The following is a 25,304-nucleotide window of genomic DNA, read 5'->3' on the forward strand; positions in this document are numbered from 1 at the left end:
CACGTCAAGAAACACAAACATTTCCCATCTCTATGTCTCCGCCGCTTTATTATTCTAGACTATCCCCGAACAGCCTCCATCTGTGCCCATACCGTCCCTACGTCAGCGGCAGCGTATGGTCCTCCACCTTGTACATAAGCATGTACAACACTGTACATACATAGTAAAGGAAAAAAAGATTAGACCGTAGTGAAAACAGATTTATCTTGATCCCCGCGGATTCGAAGTTCACAAGAAAGCTGATCGTGTGATGCAAAAATGAATGTCAAGCAATCGTTTCATTTTATTATTTTTATTTATTTGTTTATTCATTTTTTTTTTTTTTTTGTACAATTTGTACACAAGTTTGGCTTCTTTCGATTTTTTCTTCTTTTTCTTTTTCTCAAGAAACTGATCCCGTGATGCAAAAGTGAAACCGAATCAATGAATTTGTTTTTTCGAACAATTTTTATAAAAATTTGGTTTGACTTTCAATTTTTGTTTTCGTATTTCAATTGCAACGCAAATTCAAATCGATCCAATCAGTTGTACACGATTACGTTCCTGTTGTTCCTATTCGATTCTCTTGTAGAGATTTGAATTTAGCTGGAATGAAGCCTTAACACGTTCTGAACAGTTCAATTTTCATCCCTTATTCAATTCTCCGTGAATACTGCGACGATTCGAATTCATATGAATCCGTGGCTAGTATTGATGCTTTTATAGTTTTCTATTGAATTCACTTTGTGCTTTAAGATTCAAATGACCATAACCCTAGTTTAATCCGCAAAAAAAGATATTTCGTACGTTTAGAAAATTTGCAATATAATTCTTCAAACACTTTGAATTACACTATAGTTATAATTACCTGATTCTAAAAACTTTAACTGAAACAATACCTGGCGATATATAATTTAGTTAGGCATCCAGGCTATTGTTTTTAATTGTAATTTCGGGATCGAGAAAACGGTTTCAGAGGGATATAAATTTTCTACTACTTCGAATCATTTTTCATTCATCCAGGCTATTGTTTTCAATTGTAATTTTGGGATCGAGAAAATGGTTTTAGATGGATACAAATTTTCTATTAGCCCGAATCATTTTTCATTCATTCGCTAAACAATAACGAGAGTCGAAGCGATCCAAGCCGCGTTTCTTCTTTCTTGTTGCATGACAATGACCCAAGGATCTGCTGTAGCGTATTCTCGAGATGTTTGTTCATTTCGTTTTCTTTTTGTCTGCTTCTCGGCAGTTTATTATCAATAGTCATTATTGAAATCACATAAATACTTGTGGCTTGATGATTTATTTATTTGTATTTCAAGACTTCGCCTACCAAATCGTTATTCAGGATCCAAAGCATGAGCGCGGCTAGAGCAAGATGGCGCTGTTCTGGTCGATCAGCTGATCGATACAGCCTCAGTTTTATCAAAATTGCGCAAATACTGTGGCATGTAAAACTCTGCGCAAGCGATTAAGCTTTTATTCCGTAACATTGCACTGGCAAATAGTGAAATACAGTTGAAAAAACTACTTCTGTAATTAAATACGGTGTAGATTTTCTGGAACAATGAGAAACATGACACCGACCACGGTCTAATTATGTCTGTAATAACCGAGTAATCTCTATTCGTTGATAATTCGTGTAATAATTTTACTGTCGTTTGATAACAGCAGTCGGGATAAAAACTGCCAGATTTATAATGGACGTAAAAGTTAAGAGCAGCGGGGAGGTAAAGGGTGGATAGAATTGTACGGAATCCTTTTGTTATTCGCTCTTTAATTTAAAAGACGAGTAAACACTTCCACCCAAAGAATCCGGCGCTATTCTTGTTGCCAGGTGTAAAGCTGTAGCCCAGTGTAAACATAACCGCCGCACCCTCCGCTTCTCTTCATCGAAACCTGGCCGTGCCGGCATTTGTAATAATAGAGCGCGCGGCGAAAGGCGAAGTGGGCACAGGCCCATCGCGCACGGGGTCAAAGTCTGTTCCGTTGTTTCTTACTCGGGAGGAGAAATGTCGAAAATAACTATGCCGATCAACGAGAGGAGCTAGAACACCCCGAATCAACCATCCACGCTTGCCACCTAACGATTAATCATTCAAGCCGCTAACGATGATCAAGATCCATCGATCATGCTTCGGATCTTCTCGAAAATTTTTTTATTCTTGGTAGAAATATCTGTCTATATGTTACTTTGACCATGCTTTAAACTTCGGATGTGAATTATTAATTCAACAAATTGACAATGACAACGAACATTTTTTTTTTTTTTTTCAATTTGATGAACAATATTTTATAATTTTTCTTACTTCGTTGGTTTACCTTGCAACTTTTTATAATTACGTATGCCTCGTGGTTTGTCATTTTTGTTAAAGTCGGATTTCCGTTTATATTTTTTGCAAACTCTGATTATCTTAAACTCGATTTTGAACACTTTCGTCTCATTAATATGTTCTCAAATATTCGACGGGTTAATTTACAAAAACGTATTAGAGATACTTTTAGAATTGCGATAAAGAAATTGTCCATGAAACTGATTTTTATAATTGAGAAATTTAATTCGGAACTTTCGTCAAGTATTTCTCAAAGCACAAGAAAGCGTAGATCTGATGGATTAATTTTAAGAAATATTTGAAAAAAGGTCGCGAAACATTTGGAAAAAATCGTCCCACGTTCTCCAAAATTGGCGTGATCTACGCCAAAGTTTGCTGTAAAATTTGCGTGAAATATTTCAAATTGTTCGAATAACGAGAAGTAGAACGTAGAATTTCGGGAAAGCCAAGTAGAAATTTGGAGCGGAAGCACAGCGACTGACGTAAGGAAAACGATTTTCTACGTCTGCTCGTTGGTTTGTTCACTGAAACAGGTGGAGAATCGGGAACGGAGATAAGCGCTTATCTGTCAAATTGCTGCCAAATTTGCGGGTTGTTTTGCGAAACATTCGCATTTACGAGCCTTTTGCTAAGAAAACAAAGCGGCCCTTGTAAACGTTCGGACAAACGCAACTGCAGAAGAGTTTAATCGCGACCTTCCGGCGCATAACTAACAGAGGATTCGTTTACATCCCCGAACTGTGACTCGGCGCTTTGTAAACACGATTTCTGCATAATTCTGTGTACATGGGTTTATTTGCAGAGGCTGTATATGATCGATCTCTCTCATAACATCGTTTTCCAAAAAATAACCCTTGAAAAATATTTAGGCGAAACAACAGATGAGTAAATTTATTTTGGAGAAAAAGAGAACAAGCACTTAAAAATCTTGTCGGTTTTGCGGAACACTGGAAACATGCTCAGTTATAGGAGATTTGAGTTAACTTGATCGCATTTGTTGTACCCTTGGAAACGAAAATATCGAAGAGCGAAACCGGAAAGCGTATTTTTTTTTTTATTGGTTCCGCGGGGATCAGCAATTTAACTGTTGTCGAATTATTTACGGCCAATGCTACAAAGCGGATAAAAAATTTATGGCCTGGAATAAAAAAAAAAAAAAAAAAAAACGAAAATACTATCATTATTTCATACATCATATACACAGTTTATTGTTCTGGATTTAGTTTATTTGAAACAATTTATGTTGAAAATCGTTTACCCTACAGAAACCCAAAACTATAATTCACCCCGCCAATTTTGTCAAAACATGAAACAATGGATTTATAAATTACGGTGTAATGTCGCTGTTTAATCGCCTTCGAATAACTAATTGCATGTAATAAAATATACATTTTGCCAAGTACTCATCGGGACGGAAAGTTTTCTTCTCTGTCTCCTTGGAAAATTGTTTGCGGAAAAGGAGAAAAGGTTTTCTCAGAAAGTATTAGTCCCGTTGGTTTATAATTTTGCATGAACATTTTTTGTAACGATTTCTCACGAATATCTGGCCTATTTTTTGCTAAATATAATAGTTTCTTAATAACAATCGTTCAAGGGTGATGTGTTCTGATGAAAAATAGAACTATTTCTTACGTGTGTTAACATTTTTAGATTTTCAAAATTTCAAAAAAGCTTCCGGCTATTCTGTAGTTTCACTGTCTGGGAGTGCATTTTTTAAATCTATTTATTTTAGATTACCCGAGTTTCTGAAACGACCGCATCGTTTTCGTTGAACTGTAAATAGATGTTCTATCGCGTGGAATTGATTACTGGTAAGAAAGAAAACTTCCACTGTATTGATTTTATAGCAAATAGTATTTCGGATGAAATGAATCACCGTAAAGCTAAATAATCGAGAGAATCTACTCAAGATATTAAAGAATTTTTGTACTATTTAAAACGAAACATCGATATCTAAACTTTCGTCTAAAATTCCAGTATTCAACATTTTTCTACTTTCCGAGATATCTTCGTAGCGTAATTCAACAAATACCAACGAAGAGAATACCAGAGCAGATTTTGCTAAAAGCTGGAGGAAAAGACGGACACATCAGGTTTTTTTGCAAAATATACTTCGTAAAACGCAGAATTTACTCTAGAGTAAATATTCTACTCTGGTATTTACAGTAAAAAATATCTTTGACGTTGGTATTTTTTACGAAAAACCACGACGCGTCCCTATTTTCCACCAGCCGTCAGTAAAATCTTTTATTTTTCCTCACCTCGCGGCGAACGTACGATTATTTCGTAATAAAATGATGAAAAAGTACGGACGTTCGGCCGACGAACCTCCTCAGGTTTCAAAAATCAAGCGCCAAAGGGTGATCACCCCGCTTAATGCGTTTGAATATATATTCTCTCATTCCTTACTGTACGCGGGACCGCCCCAAAGTGCGTCCCTAATTCCGGCCGTGGGTGATGAGCGTAATCTGGCACTCGTGGCTCCGGACTTAGGGATCAGATGCAGTGGGTGGGCACTAACTTGAGTGGGCAGAAGTAGTGTGAAGAAGGCACGCGTGCGGTCCGCGAGTAAGAGACAGTCAGTCAGTCAGTCAGTCACTCAGTCGGTGAGAAGTGCGACGCGGAGTGGTTAAAACGGAAGTCAGCGAAGAGCTGCCGGGTTGAAATTTGGCGCCCCGGTCTTTCAGGCCCGATTTTTAGCCATGGTCCGAAACTGCGCTGGATTGGAAAGAGCGGTTTGAGTACCTTTTCCGGCTGTCCGGTCGATCGGTCGACCAAGAATGCGCGACGAGGGGTTCGGCTCTTAATGGGGGAATTAGCGAGGCGGTGGTAACAGTTCGAACCCAGCCACCGCTGCTCTGATAATTACGCGAGTGTTTGGTGCCGTGCTTATTGTGCTTGTGCAGGTGCATGTCGTCTCTCACCTTCGACGAGACTCGTTACTCTCTGCTAGCTTGGCGCTTTCTCAGACGGACGAGATCGCCTCTTCATGGCTCCAAACAGACCCGCCAAGCTCAGGCGGGCCTTGAAGCAAGCGGACTTTAAACCAGGTACGCCGAAAACAATCAGGTCTAATCGTAAGTTAGACAGAGACGCGATCATCGGAGGCAAACTAATCGCGTTGAAAATCTAAGCGGTTCTGAGTCAAGAAGAAATCGTCTTGATTGAAACCACGATCATCGAAATACGTTGACTGGTTCTCGAGATATCGGTAATTTGGTATGTTTTTTGTTTTTTTTATTTTGTTATTCGGATGACTTGAAAAGTACTTGAACAATCGCGTGAAATTTTCGTATCAATTCTGTGTCAATAAAAGCCGCGTCGATTGAGACCAAAATTATTGAAATCCGTTAACTTTGATCACACACACACACACCGATTTTCGGGCTGTTTTGGAAAATAACTTTACGATCTTCCGATGTTTGAAAACAATGCAGGTAACTGTTGTACCGGCAGTTGTTATTTTGTCAGTAGAATCTGTAGCAATTGTAGTGAAATCTGATCGAAATGCCGTAAGACAAATGTGTCCGTGTCAAGAAAATTAGTAAACTTTTCAAGAGACGAGAATTGTTCGCATTTCCGCGATTATAAAACGAATTTTCTGGAACAAGTCGGGTTGAAGGTACTCGGTGAACCGCATTGAACTACGGAAAAAGAAGTTGAAAAAAGGTGCTCAGTCCGGAGAAAAATATTCGCGAAAATCGATCTGTACGTGAAAACAGCCCGAGCTGCAAGCTTCGTTGTAAAATTATCTACGGAGTACCAATAAAGTTGGTAGTATGAAATGATTGGAGTATGAAAATCTGAAAAACGATAAGATTAGTGGAACTAATAAATAATCGTGGGTTAAATGTTAGTTGAAACAAGGCTGATATAAAAGCTGTACAAAACATGGTATTCAATCATCGAAACGGAATTATTGCGACGCGTAAAAAATTTTTACAACTATTTCAAGTTTATGTTCGGGCAGTTTTGATACGTGATTGGCACTCTCACGGTACGAACATGGAGGATCACTGGGTTTTAAAGTTTTGTTAACGTACGTTCTTTGGCGTAGCAGACACACAGCCGGAAATATTGAAAGCATTTAGATAAAGAATAAAAACGATAAATTTTCAGAAAATTAGACAGCAGACAGTTTCCTGATACGCCGCTTCAATCAATGACAGTTACAAATTTTAGTTCAATTTTGTTTAATCGTACTAGAAAATATTCCTGCCACCACGCCTGTCACAGCATTTGTCAAGTTTTCTCACGTAAAATCTAGAATCGACTTTTTTCGTGTGATCATGGATCGTCAAAATTACGAACTACGTCATCATGGCGTTGTTCTTTTTTTTTCAAATGTTCTTTTTCTCGTCTCTTCTCATTCTCGAACATCCATGCCTTTATCTCTTCTCTTTTTCACCATAATCATTGCGAAAAAAAAGTTTCTTTACCGTCATCTTAACTCTTCTTCATCGCACGGCATTTATCTGAAGTATGTGAAAACAAAATGACAGTTCGTACGGTATTTTCAACCAATTCAGCGGTTGAAATGCGATCAAATTTTCGCTGTGAACACTGTGAAAAGTTGTCCGAATCGCGACTGTCGATAACGAATCACGTAATCTCAGTGAAATTATTCTGAAATATTGAAATTTCAGATCTTACAGCAAGGTTTCGACTTCTGAATGTTGGCTACGTAGCAGTCTTCGAAAAAAATATAGGCTATAATAAAAAATTGGTGGACTACAATTTTCAATTCCGTACCGAGAGTGAAATTACAGCATTACGTAGAATGCTTGTGCGTATTTAAGTTATTTACATGCTTGCAGTCATATCGGGGTAAACAATGCTCCGACTTTACGCCGTTATCTGACAGAATTGTTTTTCACTTTCGGTAAATCCACTTTGTATCTATAGACAACAGCATCAGGGTATCAGATGAACCCGACAATTTACCATAGAAAAATTTTGTAACAGTATTTTTCTACATATTCGTCCATCTTATATTCATTTTTTTTTTTTTTTTTGCTGTAACGAACAAAAAGGTCTGTTCTAATCATCCGAATAATTCTCAGCTTTTTAAAAAATCAACTGAATCAAACGCTGACGATTTTATTTAAGGAGTGTAAAAAAAATACCGACAGTTGAAATGAACCGCAGGCTTTTTCCGAATTACTCGGAACTTCATGCAAGGAGGAAACACTATTTGACAAAATACTTATCCTTGTTAATATTGCAAACAAGACTGAACGGAGTTCATATTAAAGTTCGATAAGCGAGCTTCTAATCTCTCGCGTGGCACGCAGTGCCAAGTTATACACGAGTAAGTAATCTAATTGTTTACGTAACTTACGTATACATGCACATGACCATTATTAGGTAATTAACTTCATCGAAAGGAAGTTAGTCACTTCGTGAGCTTTCGTATTCCTCGCTTATTTACCGTCAACCGATATCATAGTTCTATACATAAATAGCGAAGGAATTAAGTATTATAATTTAAGTGCTGCGCGAATGTCCACAATTTCTAATGAAAACTACATTTGTACCGTTACAGTATAACGTTACGAATATTCTTCGTACTGTGTAAAAAAAAACAAAAAATGTGTTACCAATAACTATTTAGGTAATTTATAGTAATCGATACTACATTTTCCTACTGATTGCTACACTAAATCCGTTTGCTTAAGTCGCCGCATTCTTTTTCTTTTAAAGTAAATTAAGCCTCAGTGTTATTTATTGCGCGATTTCGGTTGTAAGGAACATTACTTTCATGCTCTCATATGAAAAACTTGCCATATTACAGCAAATAAAAAATTCTCGCTGAAGCATATCTTGTGAGTACAATTTTCAAATATCGTTCTCGGAATTCCAAGTTTACCTTTATAAAGAACATGGCAAAGATTTCATGCTTTCTTTCAAGACTGTTAGCACTCAGCCACATTCAATAATCCGGACATGGTCCTAGAACCATTTTGTAGAGAATTAAATTCAGATAAGAAATTCATTACTATCTCGTGTCCAGAATCTTTTTTTTTTTTTACTTAAGGCTGAAATACGATAATAGTTCGGACATTTTTTTCTTTATATCAGAGACTTAATTCGAACTCTTGGTCAATTACAACGGGTCGTCGTCTGCTCCAGCGTCCAGCTCACTGCACCTGCCTAAATTCGTTAGATTTTGACATCAGTTGTGAATTTAATGGGTGATGTTGTTATAGGATGGCAGTAGTTTCATTTTCTCGAAATTTAGTTCGTTTAATACTGGACGATGAAAAAAGTGGTACACATTCATGAAATTTATTTCATCCATTTATTTATCAGAGAAATTATCAATAAGAGATTAGATATCGATTTTTCATATCAAATCATCCATGCAAAATGGTAAAAAATTCAGTAGATTCGTTCGATTTCACTTTGCGATCACTTATTTTGGTATCGTTGAATTCCGAATTATTGAAGGTTCCACTGACGTTGATTTCGATCAAATAAATATTAGTATTGAATTGACTATCGCGAAAAAATTCTGTACAAACGAATTTAAAAAAAAAATAGTTTAACACACAAGTTACAAGCCGTAATAAAATGAAATACAATGAATATTACTAGATTTAATATCGTTTTAAAGCTATTTAAAATGAATAATCGATATCCTCTGTCGATATCTACCCCATTGTTTATAATTCCAGTGTTCGTTGATAAATTGAAATTCATCATCGCTTAGGAATAATATATTAATTTAATGAGTACTCAATGGACTACTTCGTAATAAGATCAACAAAAAGTGTTTATTTCCAACTATAAATATACAAAATACAACAACAATGCACGTGTTGAACAAAATTGATGATAAATATCGAATGACGAAAAAAAGAAACCAAAAGAGGTCGAAATGCGAATCGCGTTAATTGAGTCAAGTTTTGCTTAAAGTGTCTTTTTGCGATATTGAGAAAAAAATTGAAACCAGCGATTTGCAATGAAAAAAGTTCGTTAGGAAACTTAAGAAAATTATAAAATCGACTTGCTTCTCCAATTTTCATCGATCATGGCTCATTCATTTCGTGTATTGATGGTCTACAAATCCCCCGAAAATAATTTTTAAGTAATGTTAATTTGTGCAGAAATAAGGTCTAAAATATAAAAAATTATGCACAACTCATTAGACCCAAAGAAAATAATGATAGAATGTTTGGAAATTTTTTCCGTGCTAATACGAGATCATTTTAAGTAGATTCACCTCAATTGAATTAAGTCAAAGATGCCGAAGCTCCGTTGATGAGCAAATTTTGATGACTGATGAGTCGTTTCTAACTTTGAAAAACAACATATTGTAAGTCTAGAAATGAATTATTAACACGAATTAAAATCTGAAACCCAGTCTTTCCGTGTTTTTTTTTTTTTTTAGCTGTTTTGAATCACCTTAGATCTAAATAACGAGGTCAAATAATCACGAAAATATTAAACCGCATCCATCACGTATTTTTCGTCAATTTTTTATCGTAGAAGCATCGTCGAACGTCATCATCATTGCGTAACCATTTGGAGCCAAACATAATTGTAATAATATCTCACCGATCCTGATAACCCCGATAAATGTATAACAGGATTGCGGGGACTCCCAAAAATTGTATGACAAACAATTTAACCCGCGAGCAGAAAAATGAGAAGAGAAAATTCGTATTAAGTTGGTTCAAAAAAAAAAAAAAAATAACCCATCAGTTTTCTTGTGTTTTAATGACAAACATTACAGAAATCGATCGGATCTGTGAATTTGTCGAAAAAACAAGTAGAGGAAAATAGATTAGTCAACGCAAAATAAGTAATTAAAATGATGAAAGTTGCGGACAAATCGCTCTCAATATTCCCACGATTTTGAATCAATGAGAAGATTGGAAAAAATTGTTAATCAATCTATATTTACTGGTTGCAGCAATATTTATTGCGATCGTGTAAAACGGGAAAGTTTCGGTTCGTACGAGCCGTTTTCTAAATTAGAATCTTCCCCCCTCTCCCCCGATTTTTGAACCGTTAATTACGACGGATCCCGAGCACAGCGTGGGGCGCAAAAAATGGTGGAAAGCTGGCGCTGCAGGATAACGAACGTATACGATAATGGAGGGTAACTATTTTTTGCCCAATTTTTCAGGCCTTAGAACGTTTGATAGTTGCTGCTGCTGCTGCTCCGACAGTCTGGGAAGCTTGGAGATGATAGGTATACACACGAATAACTGATATCTCAAACTTATCTTAATTCAGCCGCGGTAGTTAAAAGTCGAGAGATCCGAGGGCTTACGGGACTTAATGCCGAGGAAGTCAATTAGTTTTGATTTCGTTCATAACAATGCGGAACAGTATTTCTGTTTCTTTTTTTTTTTTTACTGACGCGTTCCCTTGAAAAATATTAACTTCTTAAAGTTATTTTTTCAAAAAGACCCGGGTTGAGATTCTGTTGTTTCACTGTTCACATCTCCCCCACCATCCAAGCATTCTGATTGGTTAGCAAAGTTTCGTCAACCCTGCTCGATAATTGCAACTCGTATAGTTTATTAAGCGTAGCCAACCTCGTAAAAGTTTTATCAGCATGGCGATTCTTAATCCGTGAGAGGTTATGTTTGACTGTCAATTGTCAACAGGTCGATTCCAGGGAATTTTTTGTTTTCAGCAAAGGCTCTCGCCTTAGGCTGAGAGAATGAATGTTAGCCAATCAAAGTCCGGTAAGTTGAAGCGTTCGCGTTACGAGCAGATCCTTTCATGAAAATCTCTCGGTATGAATTACTGGGAATTTTGTAGAAATATTTTGATTTCTATGTAGAAAATTAATCTTGCCGTATTGTTATGAAAAAGACTTGATATCGCTTAAAAATAGCCATATTGACGATTCTTTCATCCGATATAAAACATCAAATATATCCTTGAAACCATTAAGCGGGCAAAAAAATTATCGTTTTCTTAAAACTTGTGTAATTTCGGACAATTTTTTTGTTAAAAAGTATAATGCTAAAATGTTTACCAGATCTTGCTCGACTGATTCACGCATTTCTAAGTGGTAACTTCCGATTGTTATTCTTTCTATTTCTTTTGTCGAAATTGTTGTTTTTGTTGATTGTTGGTGAATTTTTTAAGCTATGGGTACGAGTGCAAGGATTTCTTTTGATTTGATAAACAGAAGTCGAAGAGTGTACTAGCAACAAAATAGAAGGGTGAATTCAGCTGGAATAGATAAAATGTATAGAAAGGTTAATGAACATGAATTATAAAGTTATAGTATAAAATCGTTAATACATATTGAAATACGCGAGCATAAACATTTCTCACCCGACGACAAATGAATTTGGCCTATAATTAACGAAAAAATCAATTCAAGACTTGAGGGAATTTTTGACGACAAAAAAAAAAAAGAAAAAAAAGAAACTAAATCAATAAGTAAATTGGAGCCGTCATAATAAAAAGAAAAAATAATGTTCCCACTTCAAAAATGACGGTGATTTTTATGTGATACAATAATTTTCAAACATTATCTTCATCAATCCATATCTCAAGACGAGACAAAATCGCGTCTCGACACTTTTCAACATCTCATTTCTTACTCGAGTTTATACATTAGTTTGAAAAGTTCGAATAGTAAATTTTCGAAAAATTTACAAGTCTAGAACAAATGGAAATGAAGATTTTATCGAGATCATGAATCGCGCTTTACGACAGTCAGACTGAAATTAGTAAAACGAAGCTAATCAAATATAATCGACTTTGAAATTTTATCTTATCGAAAAAACAATGCCCCTTTTGAACACTTTTGCTCGAGGATATTAAGGATAAAAATGGTAAAAAAAAGCACGGCTTTCGAAATCAGCTAATCGTCGATATTCGTGCACTGGCCAACGGTGGTTCGTTATAAGGACAAGGGGCAGCACAGAGCACGGTGTCATTGCCGTAGGCCGAAGCACACGTGCGCAAAAAGTGAACGCAGAGAGGAGAAAGCCCGTCGAGTTGTGCCGTCGGTGCAGCATCGGAGATGGCTGACCGCGGAGATAACGCCTTGACCCGTTACGAGTTCGGAGCACCATATGAATAGCTTCTCTGTCCCAAGATACCCCTTCGCGTCGACCTCGGCTGGATTCAAATATGCGGCCCTGCCGGCCTCAACCCCAACCCAAGGCCCAAACCGTCGGGCCCCACGGATAACGCCTTTATTCCGTCCTCCGAAAGACGATATTAAAAATCGGAGACGCCGTTTTTGGCCCGTTGATAATTTATTAGACCGTGAATTTTAACCAGAAGCAGAGATTGTCAATCATTTTTTGGGCAATTATTTTTGAGAAAATATTTCTCAACAATGGTCTTGAAACGGAGTTTCGACAACTCCGGCAAACATTTTTTTTTTTAATCCCGTGTAATCTTATTAATTTTAAGTTATTGAGATTCAACTTTTGTAATGATTTCATCGATGAATTTTCAGGTTTTTTTGGCACATTGTTCAACGAATTTTAGAGAAGTAACAATTTTTGTACTAAACAAATAAACTTTCTGAAGATATTAGAACAATTCCAATTTCTTGATTGGAATTCCGAAATTTTTTAACCACGTCTCTTGATCGATTTTCTTTGTATTTTATAAAAAAAAATACGCCGGCGTAGTTAAAATTCGTTTCGGACAATCTGTTGTTATATTGTACGAATATCACAATTTTTAACCTTCTTAAGGTTGTTCATTAATTCAAAAAATGTTAATTTAATTACTAATTTGAGCTACTTTTTCCAGCTCTTATCTTATGATTTTTTTCATTTGGCTAATTTTTTTCACACTACCTAGGAACGAATCGTTTTTCGGAGATGTAAGTAGTCTAGTTTATGCGCCGATGAAATTATTCTCTCTCGGCGATTTTTTCCAGTCACTAACATAGTTCAGAATTTGTTAAAAGATTCATTACTCGGATAACGTCGGATAACGAAAATTCGTGTTCTCCTTTTTTCTCTCGTTAAAACGAAGTTAACTTTCTCTGACACATTTTAGATAGGTAGGCACAAAAAAAAAATATATATATACATATATGTACGTAAGAAAATGAGAAAGATAAGAAAAACGATACGGAGATTATTTTTTATGTTTTATTGATCACTTATCGACCTGTGTTAACAAATCGTTACATCTCCACACATATCCCAGATGGCGATAACAAGCGCAAAGTTTGCAGCGTGAAAAAAATGAGTATGACGTATAATCGATTAAAATATGCAGTCAAAATTTTTAATGTTTATTAACCACCTAACTGGATATGCTTAATTTTGGATTTTTCAGAATAATTGAAAATGAACTCGGTAATTCTGATAATTATTTAAACACCGAAAATTTGGTCGGAAAACTGACGTCTCGCTTATTCAAATATTTCCCGTCAAATGAAATGAAATTCCTATCTGTATTCTAATACAGTCGGAGTATCGCATTGCTTGTTTTGGTAGGCCCCTTGTAAACAACCGTTCCGTTACTAATTTAGGTCGTTGTATTATTATATAAGATAAAGTATTCAAATATGTTGAACGAGAAACGATCGTTATTCCTTGATCTCCGATAGCCGGACGGTCAAAGATTAATATCTGAAAATTTTTTTCACCGAGAACAGAGTTCGATTATTTTTGAAACCGAATAAGATTTATTTTTTGATAAAATTGTGACGTCCTACATTCTTTTCTTTTCTTTCTATTTATTTCTGCTTGTATAAAAGAGCATTCATGATTTTTCTTTGAACTTCGTTTCATGAATTTTTTTAAAATTTGTCTCAACTTTGCACTGATTTTCAAAAAATTTGAGCACAACATTGAATCGGATGTTATCCAAATTGAAAAATAATTCCAAGGTACTATGTATAAGCTGTTTCTGTATTCAGATAAAAATAAACTACTTCACTACAGTCACAAAGTTTTTACCTGATTCCAAGAAGCATTTTTGAGTATATTAAAAAAATGCTAAACATCAATTTCACGCATCGATTCACGAGGATAGCAACACTTATTTTACTCGGAAAACTAATTACAATGCATAAATTTAAAATAATTCTTGTGGGTTATTTAGGAGAGACTTCTTTTTCTTCCCCTTTTGTCTCTTTTTGCTTACTAATGTTCTAATATATTGTTCAATCCCATCAAAATTTCATTCTTGTCGATTATCGTTTCTTCAAACTTGCGATTAAGCGAACGTCGTAAAATTCGGTTGATGAAACTTGCCAATTTCGCACACGTGCGCAGTTTCGTCCAGGACTATGGCGCAGGATTTCCCCTCCGGAACACGGAATGACCCCGGAGAGGTCGGAGCAGACGAACCCGTTCAAACGCCTAATTACTCCTCGGTTAACAGTCGGCGCTCTGTTCAACGCCGCCCTGCGCCATGAGGCCTCGATCTTGATTAATTCTGACCGGCTCCGCTCCGCAGAGTTGGAATAAATACGGAGTGTAACGTGTCTCACATTTACACAGACGGAAGAATATTCCCAGTCCCCTAAACTGCTCTAATTTTTACCCAGTAGACACGAATAAATACGATTCCGAAATACGTTTCTCAAGTTCGGTGCCGGCTAAAGCAATATGGCGTTGCCTGGGTGAACAGCTGATCGTTTTAGTCTCGGTTTTAGCTGAAAGCAAGGGATATTATATGTAGCGTTAGCAAATAGCAAGCGATTTAAAGCAGTGCAAGCTCCGCGCCATCAGTTACGTTTTTCTTTTGTTACAATAGTCAGTAAAGAACGAAATGAGCGCCAAAAAATTACTTATGTAAGTAAATACGGCGTTGGATAAAGCAATATGGCGTTGCCTGGGTGAACAGCTGATCGTTTTAGTCTCGGTTTTAGCTGAAAGCAAGGGATATTATATGTAGCGTTAGCAAATAGCAAGCGATTTAAAGCAGTGCAAGCTCCGCGCCATCAGTTACGTTTTTCTTTTGTTACAATAGTCAGTAAAGAACGAAATGAGCGCCAAAAAATTACTTATGTAAGTAAATACGGCGTTGGATAAAGCAATATGGCGTTGCCTGGGTGAACAGCTGATCGTTTTAGTCTCGGTTTTAGCTGACAGCAAGGGATATTATATGTAGCGTTAGCAAATAGCAAGCGATTTAAAGCAGTGCAAGCTCCGCGCCATCAGTTACGTTTTTCTTTTGTTACAATAGTCAGTAAAGAACGAAATGAGCGCCAAAAAATTACTTATGTAAGTAAATACGGCGTTGGATAAAGCAATATGGCGTTGCCTGGGTGAACAGCTGATCGTTTTAGTCTCGGTTTTAGCTGAAAGCAAGGGATATTATATGTAGCGTTAGCAAATAGCAAGCGATTTAAAGCAGTGCAAGCTCCGCGCCATCAGTTACGTTTTTCTTTTGTTACAATAGTCAGTAAAGAACGAAATGAGCGCCAAAAAATTACTTATGTAAGTAAATACGGCGCTGGATAAAGCAATATGGCGTTGCCTGGGTGAACAGCTGATCGTTTTAGTCTCGGTTTTAGCTGACAGCAAGGGATATTATATGTAGCGTTAGCAAATAGCAAGCGATTTAAAGCAGTGCAAGCTCCGCGCCATCAGTTACGTTTTTCTTTTGTTACAATAGTCAGTAAAGAACGAAATGAGCGCCAAAAAATTACTTATGTAAGTAAATACGGCGTTGGATAAAGCAATATGGCGTTGCCTGGGTGAACAGCTGATCGTTTTAGTCTCGGTTTTAGCTGACAGCAAGGGATATTATATGTAGCGTTAGCAAATAGCAAGCGATTTAAAGCAGTGCAAGCTCCGCGCCATCAGTTACGTTTTTCTTTTGTTACAATAGTCAGTAAAGAACGAAATGAGCGCCAAAAAATTACTTATGTAAGTAAATACGGCGTTGGATAAAGCAATATGGCGTTGCCTGGGTGAACAGCTGATCGTTTTAGTCTCGGTTTTAGCTGAAAGCAAGGGATATTATATGTAGCGTTAGCAAATAGCAAGCGATTTAAAGCAGTGCAAGCTCCGCGCCATCAGTTACGTTTTTCTTTTGTTACAATAGTCAGTAAAGAACGAAATGAGCGCCAAAAAATTACTTATGTAAGTAAATACGGCGTTGGATAAAGCAATATGGCGTTGCCTGGGTGAACAGCTGATCGTTTTAGTCTCGGTTTTAGCTGACAGCAAGGGATATTATATGTAGCGTTAGCAAATAGCAAGCGATTTAAAGCAGTGCAAGCTCCGCGCCATCAGTTACGTTTTTCTTTTGTTACAATAGTCAGTAAAGAACGAAATGAGCGCCAAAAAATTACTTATGTAAGTAAATACGGCGTTGGATAAAGCAATATGGCGTTGCCTGGGTGAACAGCTGATCGTTTTAGTCTCGGTTTTAGCTGAAAGCAAGGGATATTATATGTAGCGTTAGCAAATAGCAAGCGATTTAAAGCAGTGCAAGCTCCGCGCCATCAGTTACGTTTTTCTTTTGTTACAATAGTCAGTAAAGAACGAAATGAGCGCCAAAAAATTACTTATGTAAGTAAATACGGCGCTGGATAAAGCAATATGGCGTTGCCTGGGTGAACAGCTGATCGTTTTAGTCTCGGCTTTAGCTGAACAGCGCGAATAGCAAGGGATGTAGAGCGGTGCAATCTCCGTGCAATCAGTTACGCTTTTATTTTGTCACGTTGAGTCAGCAAGGAGCGAAATTAGCGCCAAGAAACGACTTATATAATTAACCTTTACTGCACGGAATTTTTCACTGCATATTATTTTGATACTGCATTGAGGCAGAGAAATAAATTTATCGTGATTCTTTGATTTAGCTACGAAATAATCAAGTGCTGTTTAAAGATTACTTCCACAAAGCACTGCTTCAATAATTATTTCCAATAGATCAGCGAGCTTGAAGCATATAATATAAGCATGTTATTGAATAGAATTTAATCGAAATCAGTAAATCTCGCTTCCAATTGATTTATCGATGAATTGATGAAATTGATTAAATTATGTGCTACTTCGTTGAAATAATAAGTAAAATGGCTACGAGTCTATTCAAGTTTTTTTAAATTATATTAAACTCGACGATTTTGAAGTATCAAAAAATCTGGTTTATCGTGTTTTTTGAATTTCTTTTTCTCGCCCTGTACGATGGGCTTTCAAAATATGTTTTCCGTTCATTGAACATAATTTATGCAGCTGAAAGAACCGGAATTCAAATTTCCAGGTCCCATCGTCACCGCGGGCCTTCCGCTTGAGCAATCTGAAGATTCAACGATAAGGTGGCAGCAGGCAGCAATCGCATTGAACAGAACGATTATAAACTGCCATGGAAATCCTCAAATTTGTGGGCCGGAAGCGGCTTGCAAAAATTTCGGGAACGATACAGCGATCTGTATTTGTCCTCACGATTCTTCGATACCAACCGCTGCCCTGACATGCCCGCGTATAACGGGTAAGTATAAGGCATTCCATGGTGAAATCAACCAGACTGTGGCTCTGACGGTTCCAGATTTTTGTTTGATAAATTATTACTTTCGTGCACTCTTTATTCCAAGAACTGTTAAAACCTTTATAAAAAGACATTTTTAAAACATATTATTTCACATATTTAAGTATTCAAGCTACCTAAAAAACAAGGTAATGCTTGACTTTTAGAATAAATTTACAAAGACTCCGACGTGTAAAACGATAATTTTAAAGTCAAAACGAAAGTCGGATTCCTGTTTTTCCGATTTTTCCAAGAGAAATTTCAATTATTCATCTGAAAAATTTGCAGATAAATATTCATAAGATTATTCTGTCGTGTATTGTTGTTTAATTTTGAGAAATCCTGGGAAAAACGACCGTAGAACGAAAAAAAACATCCAATTTCAATTGTTGCGATAAAAAAAGGTTGAATGCTTTTGGAAATTTTCTTTTTCTTTAAACCGAAATCTCACTTCAATTATGGTCTAAAAATTGTAATTTTACATGGTTGAATTTGTCTACATTTCCTGAAAATCAAATCATTATCGTTTTTGAGATAGGTCAAGTAATTTGTAAAAAAAAAAAAAAAAAATGTTAAAGGAATGAAAAAAAATCTGTAATTCTTGAAGAGAGGACTATCACATAAGAAAAGAAATCAAATTCACCATGGGGTCACAGACTGGGTGATTTGACATGGAATGATTCATATATTTAAGAGTAATGTGAGCACTGCTGCGTTGGTTGGGAGTCGAATTTTTACTCGAATCTCGGTAATCGTGATTTGCATTGCAGTTCCGATGGAGCCGATGCCAATTCACAACATCATACCTCCGAATGGAAACATCACGAACAGCACAACCGAGCTGCCAGACAAGAAAGAGGTTTGTCTGCTTTTCATATTACTGTGAAATTTCCGAGATAATTAACAATGCGTGAATTTTTCTATTTCCGCGATCAAAAATCAAACCTACTATCGAAATTCGAGACGATTCTATCCGTTTGTTTACTGAATAAACAAGAAATCGGGATGAGATTGCTCGGTCGGTAAGAGTAGGACTGGTACGTGGCATTAAGGGAGTGTATGATGCATTCCGCGCTGTGTCTCATGCGTATAAATCTGAATATTTCTGTTTCTAATAATTACTGTTCGTATTCTTTGACTTTGAAAATAATGAGATGCGAGAACAAACTGCCAAATTGTCAAACGAAAATATAAGTGTCTTCTTGATTTTGGTGTAGAACGAAATGAAAAAATTGTGATAATTTAGCATGCGAATTTTTATATATGACTTTACATTTACCATGGATTCGTTGAAGGTGCCCACTACTGCTCAAGTGGGACCGAGCCACCAACGAAAGCTACCTGAAATTATCGGTGGTACTGCCACTCTTCTCATCCTGATCGGGCTGATTATTCTTGCTAGGTATTGCCAGCGGCGGCGGGCATACACGTCTAAATGCAGCCGAACTTCTTTGAACGTAAGTATCAAACGTAGAAATCTAAATGGGTATACACAGGAGTAAAAAAAAATCTCTCTTGATGAACAAAACATCGCGGTGATCATACATGGGAAAAGGAAATTACTGTGGCTGCTTTTTTGTTGAATTAATTGACGTTTCGTCGGAGCAATAAACATTTCTTTCGTCGTACTTTATCGACATGTTGAAAAAAGAGAAATGTTTTGAATTTAATAAGCATGGTGACAAAGTATAGCCAAAGACATGTTTTGTTAAGAATCGAAAATCGATATTTTTTTTTTGTTATTTTTATTACGAGATAGCCGTGCATTTGGTAATTGTAAAATTATTGTATTCGTGGTAAATAATTTGACAAATACCGAATGTAAGACTATCGGAAATTAATAATATTGACAAAAAGTATCGGTTTTCGACTAACCAACCTCCTAATTATTTGAAATAATTTTGAATCATGACTTGACATTACAATTTGAAGTTACTTCGAGCACGTTTTTTTCAAATCGATTCAAATAACTTGAAAAAAGTCTGGGGATTTTCTTTAAGTGTGATATTTCGAGGCAAATTAATTATTTTTAGCAAACCATAGTTTCGAACATGAAAAATAAAAATTCACAAAACAACAAAATACCGGAAAATGGATAATTCTACAAAAAAAAAAAAAATCATGAATTTTGCAACTCTCAAGACACAGATATCGATGAAAAAAAATATGAAGATTACCGCGTGATGAAAAAAGCTATTTATTCGAGTGCGTGAGGTAAAATTTTTGGAAAAACAATGAATTATCGATTTTTACGATATTTCATTATTTACCTTTGATCCAACCAGATTATTTCGGATGTTTCTCATACGGAATTTACGGTGAACATGCCATCGGGTAATTTTGACCCCGGTGCGGGGCGTAAGGGTTAAATAACAAGAACATTTCTTTCGGCACATTTGATCGCCATGTTTGGTAAAGTCAACAAATTTTTTCGCCGCACACGTTGGGAGAGGTTCGATTTTTTCACAGGATCAAAGACAGCTGCACGTCACAGTTTCTTTCAGTGTTCAAATCTCTCGTCTAATCAGTGACTAGCTAGTGTTTAAAAACCCTCCGGAAGATCGTTAGCTCAGCTTTCTGTGTACGCGATCATCAACGAAGTAGCGGAACCGGAGGCGTTGGAATTGATTGCCTGGCCGAAGCATAACCCAGTTACAATTTCTAACGATGACAGGCTTTATATATTTACGCTCGTTATACTTCATATAAATATATACATATATATGATATTGCGTCACATCTTTACCTTCATCGTTCATGGATGTACGACAAATTACATTGCAGCTCGGATAAAAATCAAATACTTTAGAATTATACTTGCGTGATTCATTCGTGCTTGATTTATTTCGAGGTATCGAGAACATTAGCAGCATCACATTTTTTCTTTCTTCAACTATTTGCAGCGTCGTTTTCAACTATTGCGTTACTAGTTAATTTCCTTCGTACTTTTTTATTCTGATATTAATAATCTATCTAGATCAAATCGTGTCATTTGATTATTCATAAAGAATCTTTTGAAGAGTAATCTCAGTATTGGAATAATTAGACACGCAGAAATCGAATTAATGTCAAGCTGTTCATAAATCATTTCTGTATAATTTCATCGACATGGAAATATACATATTTATATGATTATTTCTGCAAAATTTTTGGAATAACACGGGAAATACTGTGAAAAATATTTTCATAGATTTCACAAAATTAAACAAGAAAAAGATTAATGAATTTCGTTGATTATTCAGATTCTAGCCTAAAATGTTTTGAATTTTTTTCAACTCAAAATATCCGGGGAACGGTTTTTATTTGAACAAGTTTGCTTCGTTTGTTCAAGAAAACATCGAAAAACTTTGAATTAAGACTGAAAAAAGGAAAAAATTATGTGCGTGTGTGTGTGTGTGTGTTTTTTTTTTTAATTTTACCGTCAATTTTTGCGAAATGTTTGACAATGTTCTGAAAAGTCTCTATTATCTAAACACGCAAAGTGTAGTATTTCAATAATTTTTTTGAAATAGTTTCCGCAAATATCATTAGAGTATACATGATTTTTTTCAGAGATTTTCAAAGTCTCTTAGTTCAGTAATTTCCGAGAAAATAATCTAGAAATCATAAGACCAACGTATGATTAATTAATTTTGCGCTTTTTATGAACGATAACTATTAATCAAATCCAATGACGTGAATTTATAAAACTATTGCGATTTATGTGTATACTAAAACAGGATCTTATTGCCTGAGACAAGATGGTCAAGGAGTGTTTGCGCACAAATTACGAATATATCCGTAACGGTGGGATTGAGTGAAAATAATTACACTCGTAGAAAATGTGGTCAAGTAATTACAAAGTGAAAATAGAATTTTTTTTTCGACTCATCTTGTTTAAATCACTGTTACAGCCGTCTCCGATGAATCTGAAGAAGGGATTCCTTCTCCCCAACAAATATATACCAAACACACAATACTCAACTTACGGATCCCCGGAGGTTCCTATACTTCGTCGTGACTGCGTTTTGTTCCTGCAAGATATAGGAGAGGGTTGTTTCGGCAAGGTTTACAAAGGTGAGCGTTGATTTAGCCTTTCGATAAATTTCTTCACTTTCAATTGTACTTTCATTTGTATAGAATGGGCATATTGATTACTTTTCAAATTTGTAACTTACACGAGTAGGTATATCAAATACTTTTAAAAATTGTACTCGAACTGATATTAATTACAACTCAAGGACACGAAATATATACTTTGTGGTTTACACAGTTCTAAATAAAAATATAATGCTTATTTCACTTTGGTTTATAACTACAAAATTCCAATTCGTACAAATGAAATTTGCAATTCATTACAAATTGTAATTAAACAGTTCGCGGTACTTGTTTTGCAGATAGCGGAAATTTTGCTTTTTTCCGTAAAATAAATTTTCAAAAATCTACTTATAGATCACGTCTAATCTTGTTCTAACAGGTCAACTTCGTCGTGGCGATGCGACTGAAACGGTGGCAGTCAAAGTCCTGAAAGATTCAGCTTCCTGCGAGGCTGAAGAGGACTTTATGCGAGAGGTGGACATAATGTCGTCCTTCCGGCACCGGAATATCCTTTTCCTGATTGGCGTTGTTCTCCGTGATGCGACCAACAGTCCTTGGATGGTTTTCGAATACATGCCTCACGGCGATCTTGCCGAAGTCCTAAGAGCAAACTCGCGACAACTCAGATGCTCCACACCTGGATTACCGCCTTTGACCAGGGTGAGAATCGAGTAACAGTTGAATTGTTGCAGATTTTAAAATAAAGGTCCAGAAATTCCGATTGTTCCTTTTTTTTTTTTTTTTTGTATTCGTGATTCACTGCGCATCTTCACTTGATCCAATGAAATTTTTCATTATAACTTTCATCAAGCAGCGGAAAATTCCTTCGAGACAAATATAAAGACATTTTATTTTGTTGTTTGATCGGAGGAATACGGTATGAGAAATATTTTTCCTAGTCTATACCGATTGTTCCTAGAGATGTTTCACCGAATCAAAAATGGATATCGTGATTACGTATTTCGTGGTCGTGAGAGATTACTTGAGAAATAAATATTGCTTTGATCGAGTGATTTCTCATGATTTTTAACATTTCACATTATTTCTTAAAATTACAAAGAGATTCATGTGATTCTAAATTATTTCTCATGATCACCTCGACGATTACTGATGCAGAATTTTATTTTAATATAAGTGATTTCGATGTGATTTCGAAGATTACGAAATCATTCCGAATGACATTGATATCATTTTATTCTTCAACGAATTTGTCCACAAATCGATCAAGTTAGATAGTTTTGATTATGATATTAACAATTTATTTCCTTCTTAATCATAACTTTATGATCTGTAGATTCTAACGATCGTCTGTATCGCATTTCATTTCACCAAGTGACGAGCTAAAAACGAAATCTGCCTTGAAAGATTTGGAGGAAATTCATTTACGAGTAAAGCGAGATCGTTTTTTTTTTTATTAAAATCGAACGGTCTACAGGGATTTTCCGTTAAAAATAGTAGAATAATACATTTTCTCTGATATTGTTAATAGCAAAAGCTTCTACAGAAGAAATTCAGTATTTAAAAATTTTATTCCGTATCACAGGAATTCTTATTTAAGTCAGATTTATCTACGTATTAGCTTCTGTTTCGCCTATAAAATCTTCGTCATGTTATGTTTGTGATTTGAGACATTTCAGATCAAATAAAAAAATTCAATTTACTCTCCTGAGAAAATCGCAATTTATAATTTGTGTGATTTTGTTTATGAAAACAGGATTCCTTGCTCTGGATATCAACACAAATAGCGGCTGGAATGACGTATTTGTCGTCGCAAAGATTTGTTCACCGAGATCTGGCCTGCCGTAATTGCCTGGTCGGTTCCGACTTGATCGTGAAGATTGCTGACTTTGGAATGTCACGCGACGTCTACACCTGCGACTATTACAAGGTACTTAATATGTCACTGAAAAAACGAAGACGTTTTCCCTCAAACATGAATGACAAATTTTCATATTCTTTTCTCTCTCTCTCTCTTTCATTGTATATATTAAAACAGATCAACGTAACAGCAACAATGTTTCACGTATTCAATTTAGTAATAAACAATCGTTGAAAATACCAAGAAAGTCGTGAGAACTGAAACGCGTATTAAATGCCCGCCATTTGTATTCCAACATCAGCAAAGTATGAAAATTCGTGTTTTCTAGATCGTAGTAATATAATAATGGCACGTAAGACAAGAGTATACTGTAGACACTTGATATAACAATGTTATGGATTTTTTAAGTTGTTATTTGTCAACTGAGGTATCGTTTGAAACCTATTAAAAAATCGTAATAATAATTCTTCATCCACAGATCGGCGGATCTCGATTGCTACCCGTTCGTTGGATGGCTCCAGAGAGCGTGATATTTGGCCGATTCACGTTAGAAAGTGACGTCTGGAGTTTCGGCGTTGTTATTTGGGAAGTTTATTCCTTCGGGAAGCAGCCGTATTACGGGCACAACAACGACGAAGTAAAATGTTTTCTTAATTTCTGTGAACGTAACGCGAAGAATCTAATCAGCTATAGATGGAAAAAAAAAATTTTTTTATCGACCTTAGAAAACTGACATCTCGTCATGAAAAGATAAAAGACAGCTGTCACTTATTTAGAAGATGAACATCTGGAAGTTCAGTACCAAATTCAGGGATTTCTATGGCATAAGCTTAAGAGTAAATCACTCATCATTTCGTGTATGTACCAGATTTCAAGATGACACGTTTCCAAGAGATTTGACATAATTTTTAAGATTCCGGAGACTCGGTCAAGGTATCTTATAATTTCACAAGATTCAAAAGGATTTTTAACGATTTTATAGGAATTAATGAACTTCGCGTGATTCCAAAGTATTAAGAAAAGATTGAGATGTTAAAAATTTCAAAATATTCAAGGGTTTGCGAGACGCCATAAAAAATCCCTGTCACCGGGTGAAAAAAAATGATAGTCCCCGATTTTGCTTTTGAAGTAAAAAACAGGCATTAACGATCTGCATTCTCGTTCCGTAGGTGATGAAGCTAATTCTACAGGGAATAATGCTCCTTCCGCCCGAAGACTGTCCGCCATTCATCTGTGACGTCATGCGAGGCTGCTGGAAGACGGAGCCGAAGGATCGGCTCAAGTTCACCGACATTTTGGAGAAGCTGGAACTCGCCCGCGAGAAATCTAGCGACAAGGGTTCGCTGCCTCGCCCTCCTCAAGGACCAGTCGCCATTCGATCGCCGGATGCCCTCGACACCGATGGCTATTTGCTACCGGCGCCGGTGAACAGATGCGAGTATCTTCAGCCACTTCCGCCGCTGCCAAATTGAAGGAAAAGTTAGCTGGAGGATGAAAAAAAATGTGATGCAACTGTGAACGAACACCTGGGTTCAGCAGGCATTTTCTGCGAAGAGATGACTTGTGACACAGTTTTGGGATCCGGTTGTGAAACATGGCGGCGCGTCGGACGATCAGCTGATCGTTTAGGGTCGATTTCGAGAGTATCGAAGCACGGACAA

At 36.3% G+C, this 25,304-nt stretch overlaps 1 protein-coding gene across 1 annotated transcript; it reads left to right on the forward strand.

Moving 5' to 3' along the window:
* Positions 1–4,855: 4,855 nt before the first annotated feature.
* Positions 4,856–25,298, forward strand: LOC124211230 (tyrosine-protein kinase transmembrane receptor Ror). The gene is made up of 9 exons (XM_046610072.2): positions 4,856–5,365; positions 17,484–17,711; positions 18,518–18,606; positions 19,043–19,204; positions 21,641–21,803; positions 22,204–22,484; positions 23,539–23,712; positions 24,122–24,280; positions 24,813–25,298. The coding sequence occupies exons 1-9, from the start codon at positions 5,305–5,307 to the stop codon at positions 25,113–25,115; spliced, it is 1,620 nt and encodes a 539-aa protein (XP_046466028.1). The 5' UTR covers positions 4,856–5,304; the 3' UTR covers positions 25,116–25,298.
* Positions 25,299–25,304: the final 6 nt, after the last annotated feature.

Source organism: Neodiprion pinetum, chromosome 2 (assembly GCF_021155775.2).
Source record: "Neodiprion pinetum isolate iyNeoPine1 chromosome 2, iyNeoPine1.2, whole genome shotgun sequence".
Taxonomy (NCBI): Eukaryota; Metazoa; Arthropoda; class Insecta; order Hymenoptera; family Diprionidae; genus Neodiprion; species Neodiprion pinetum.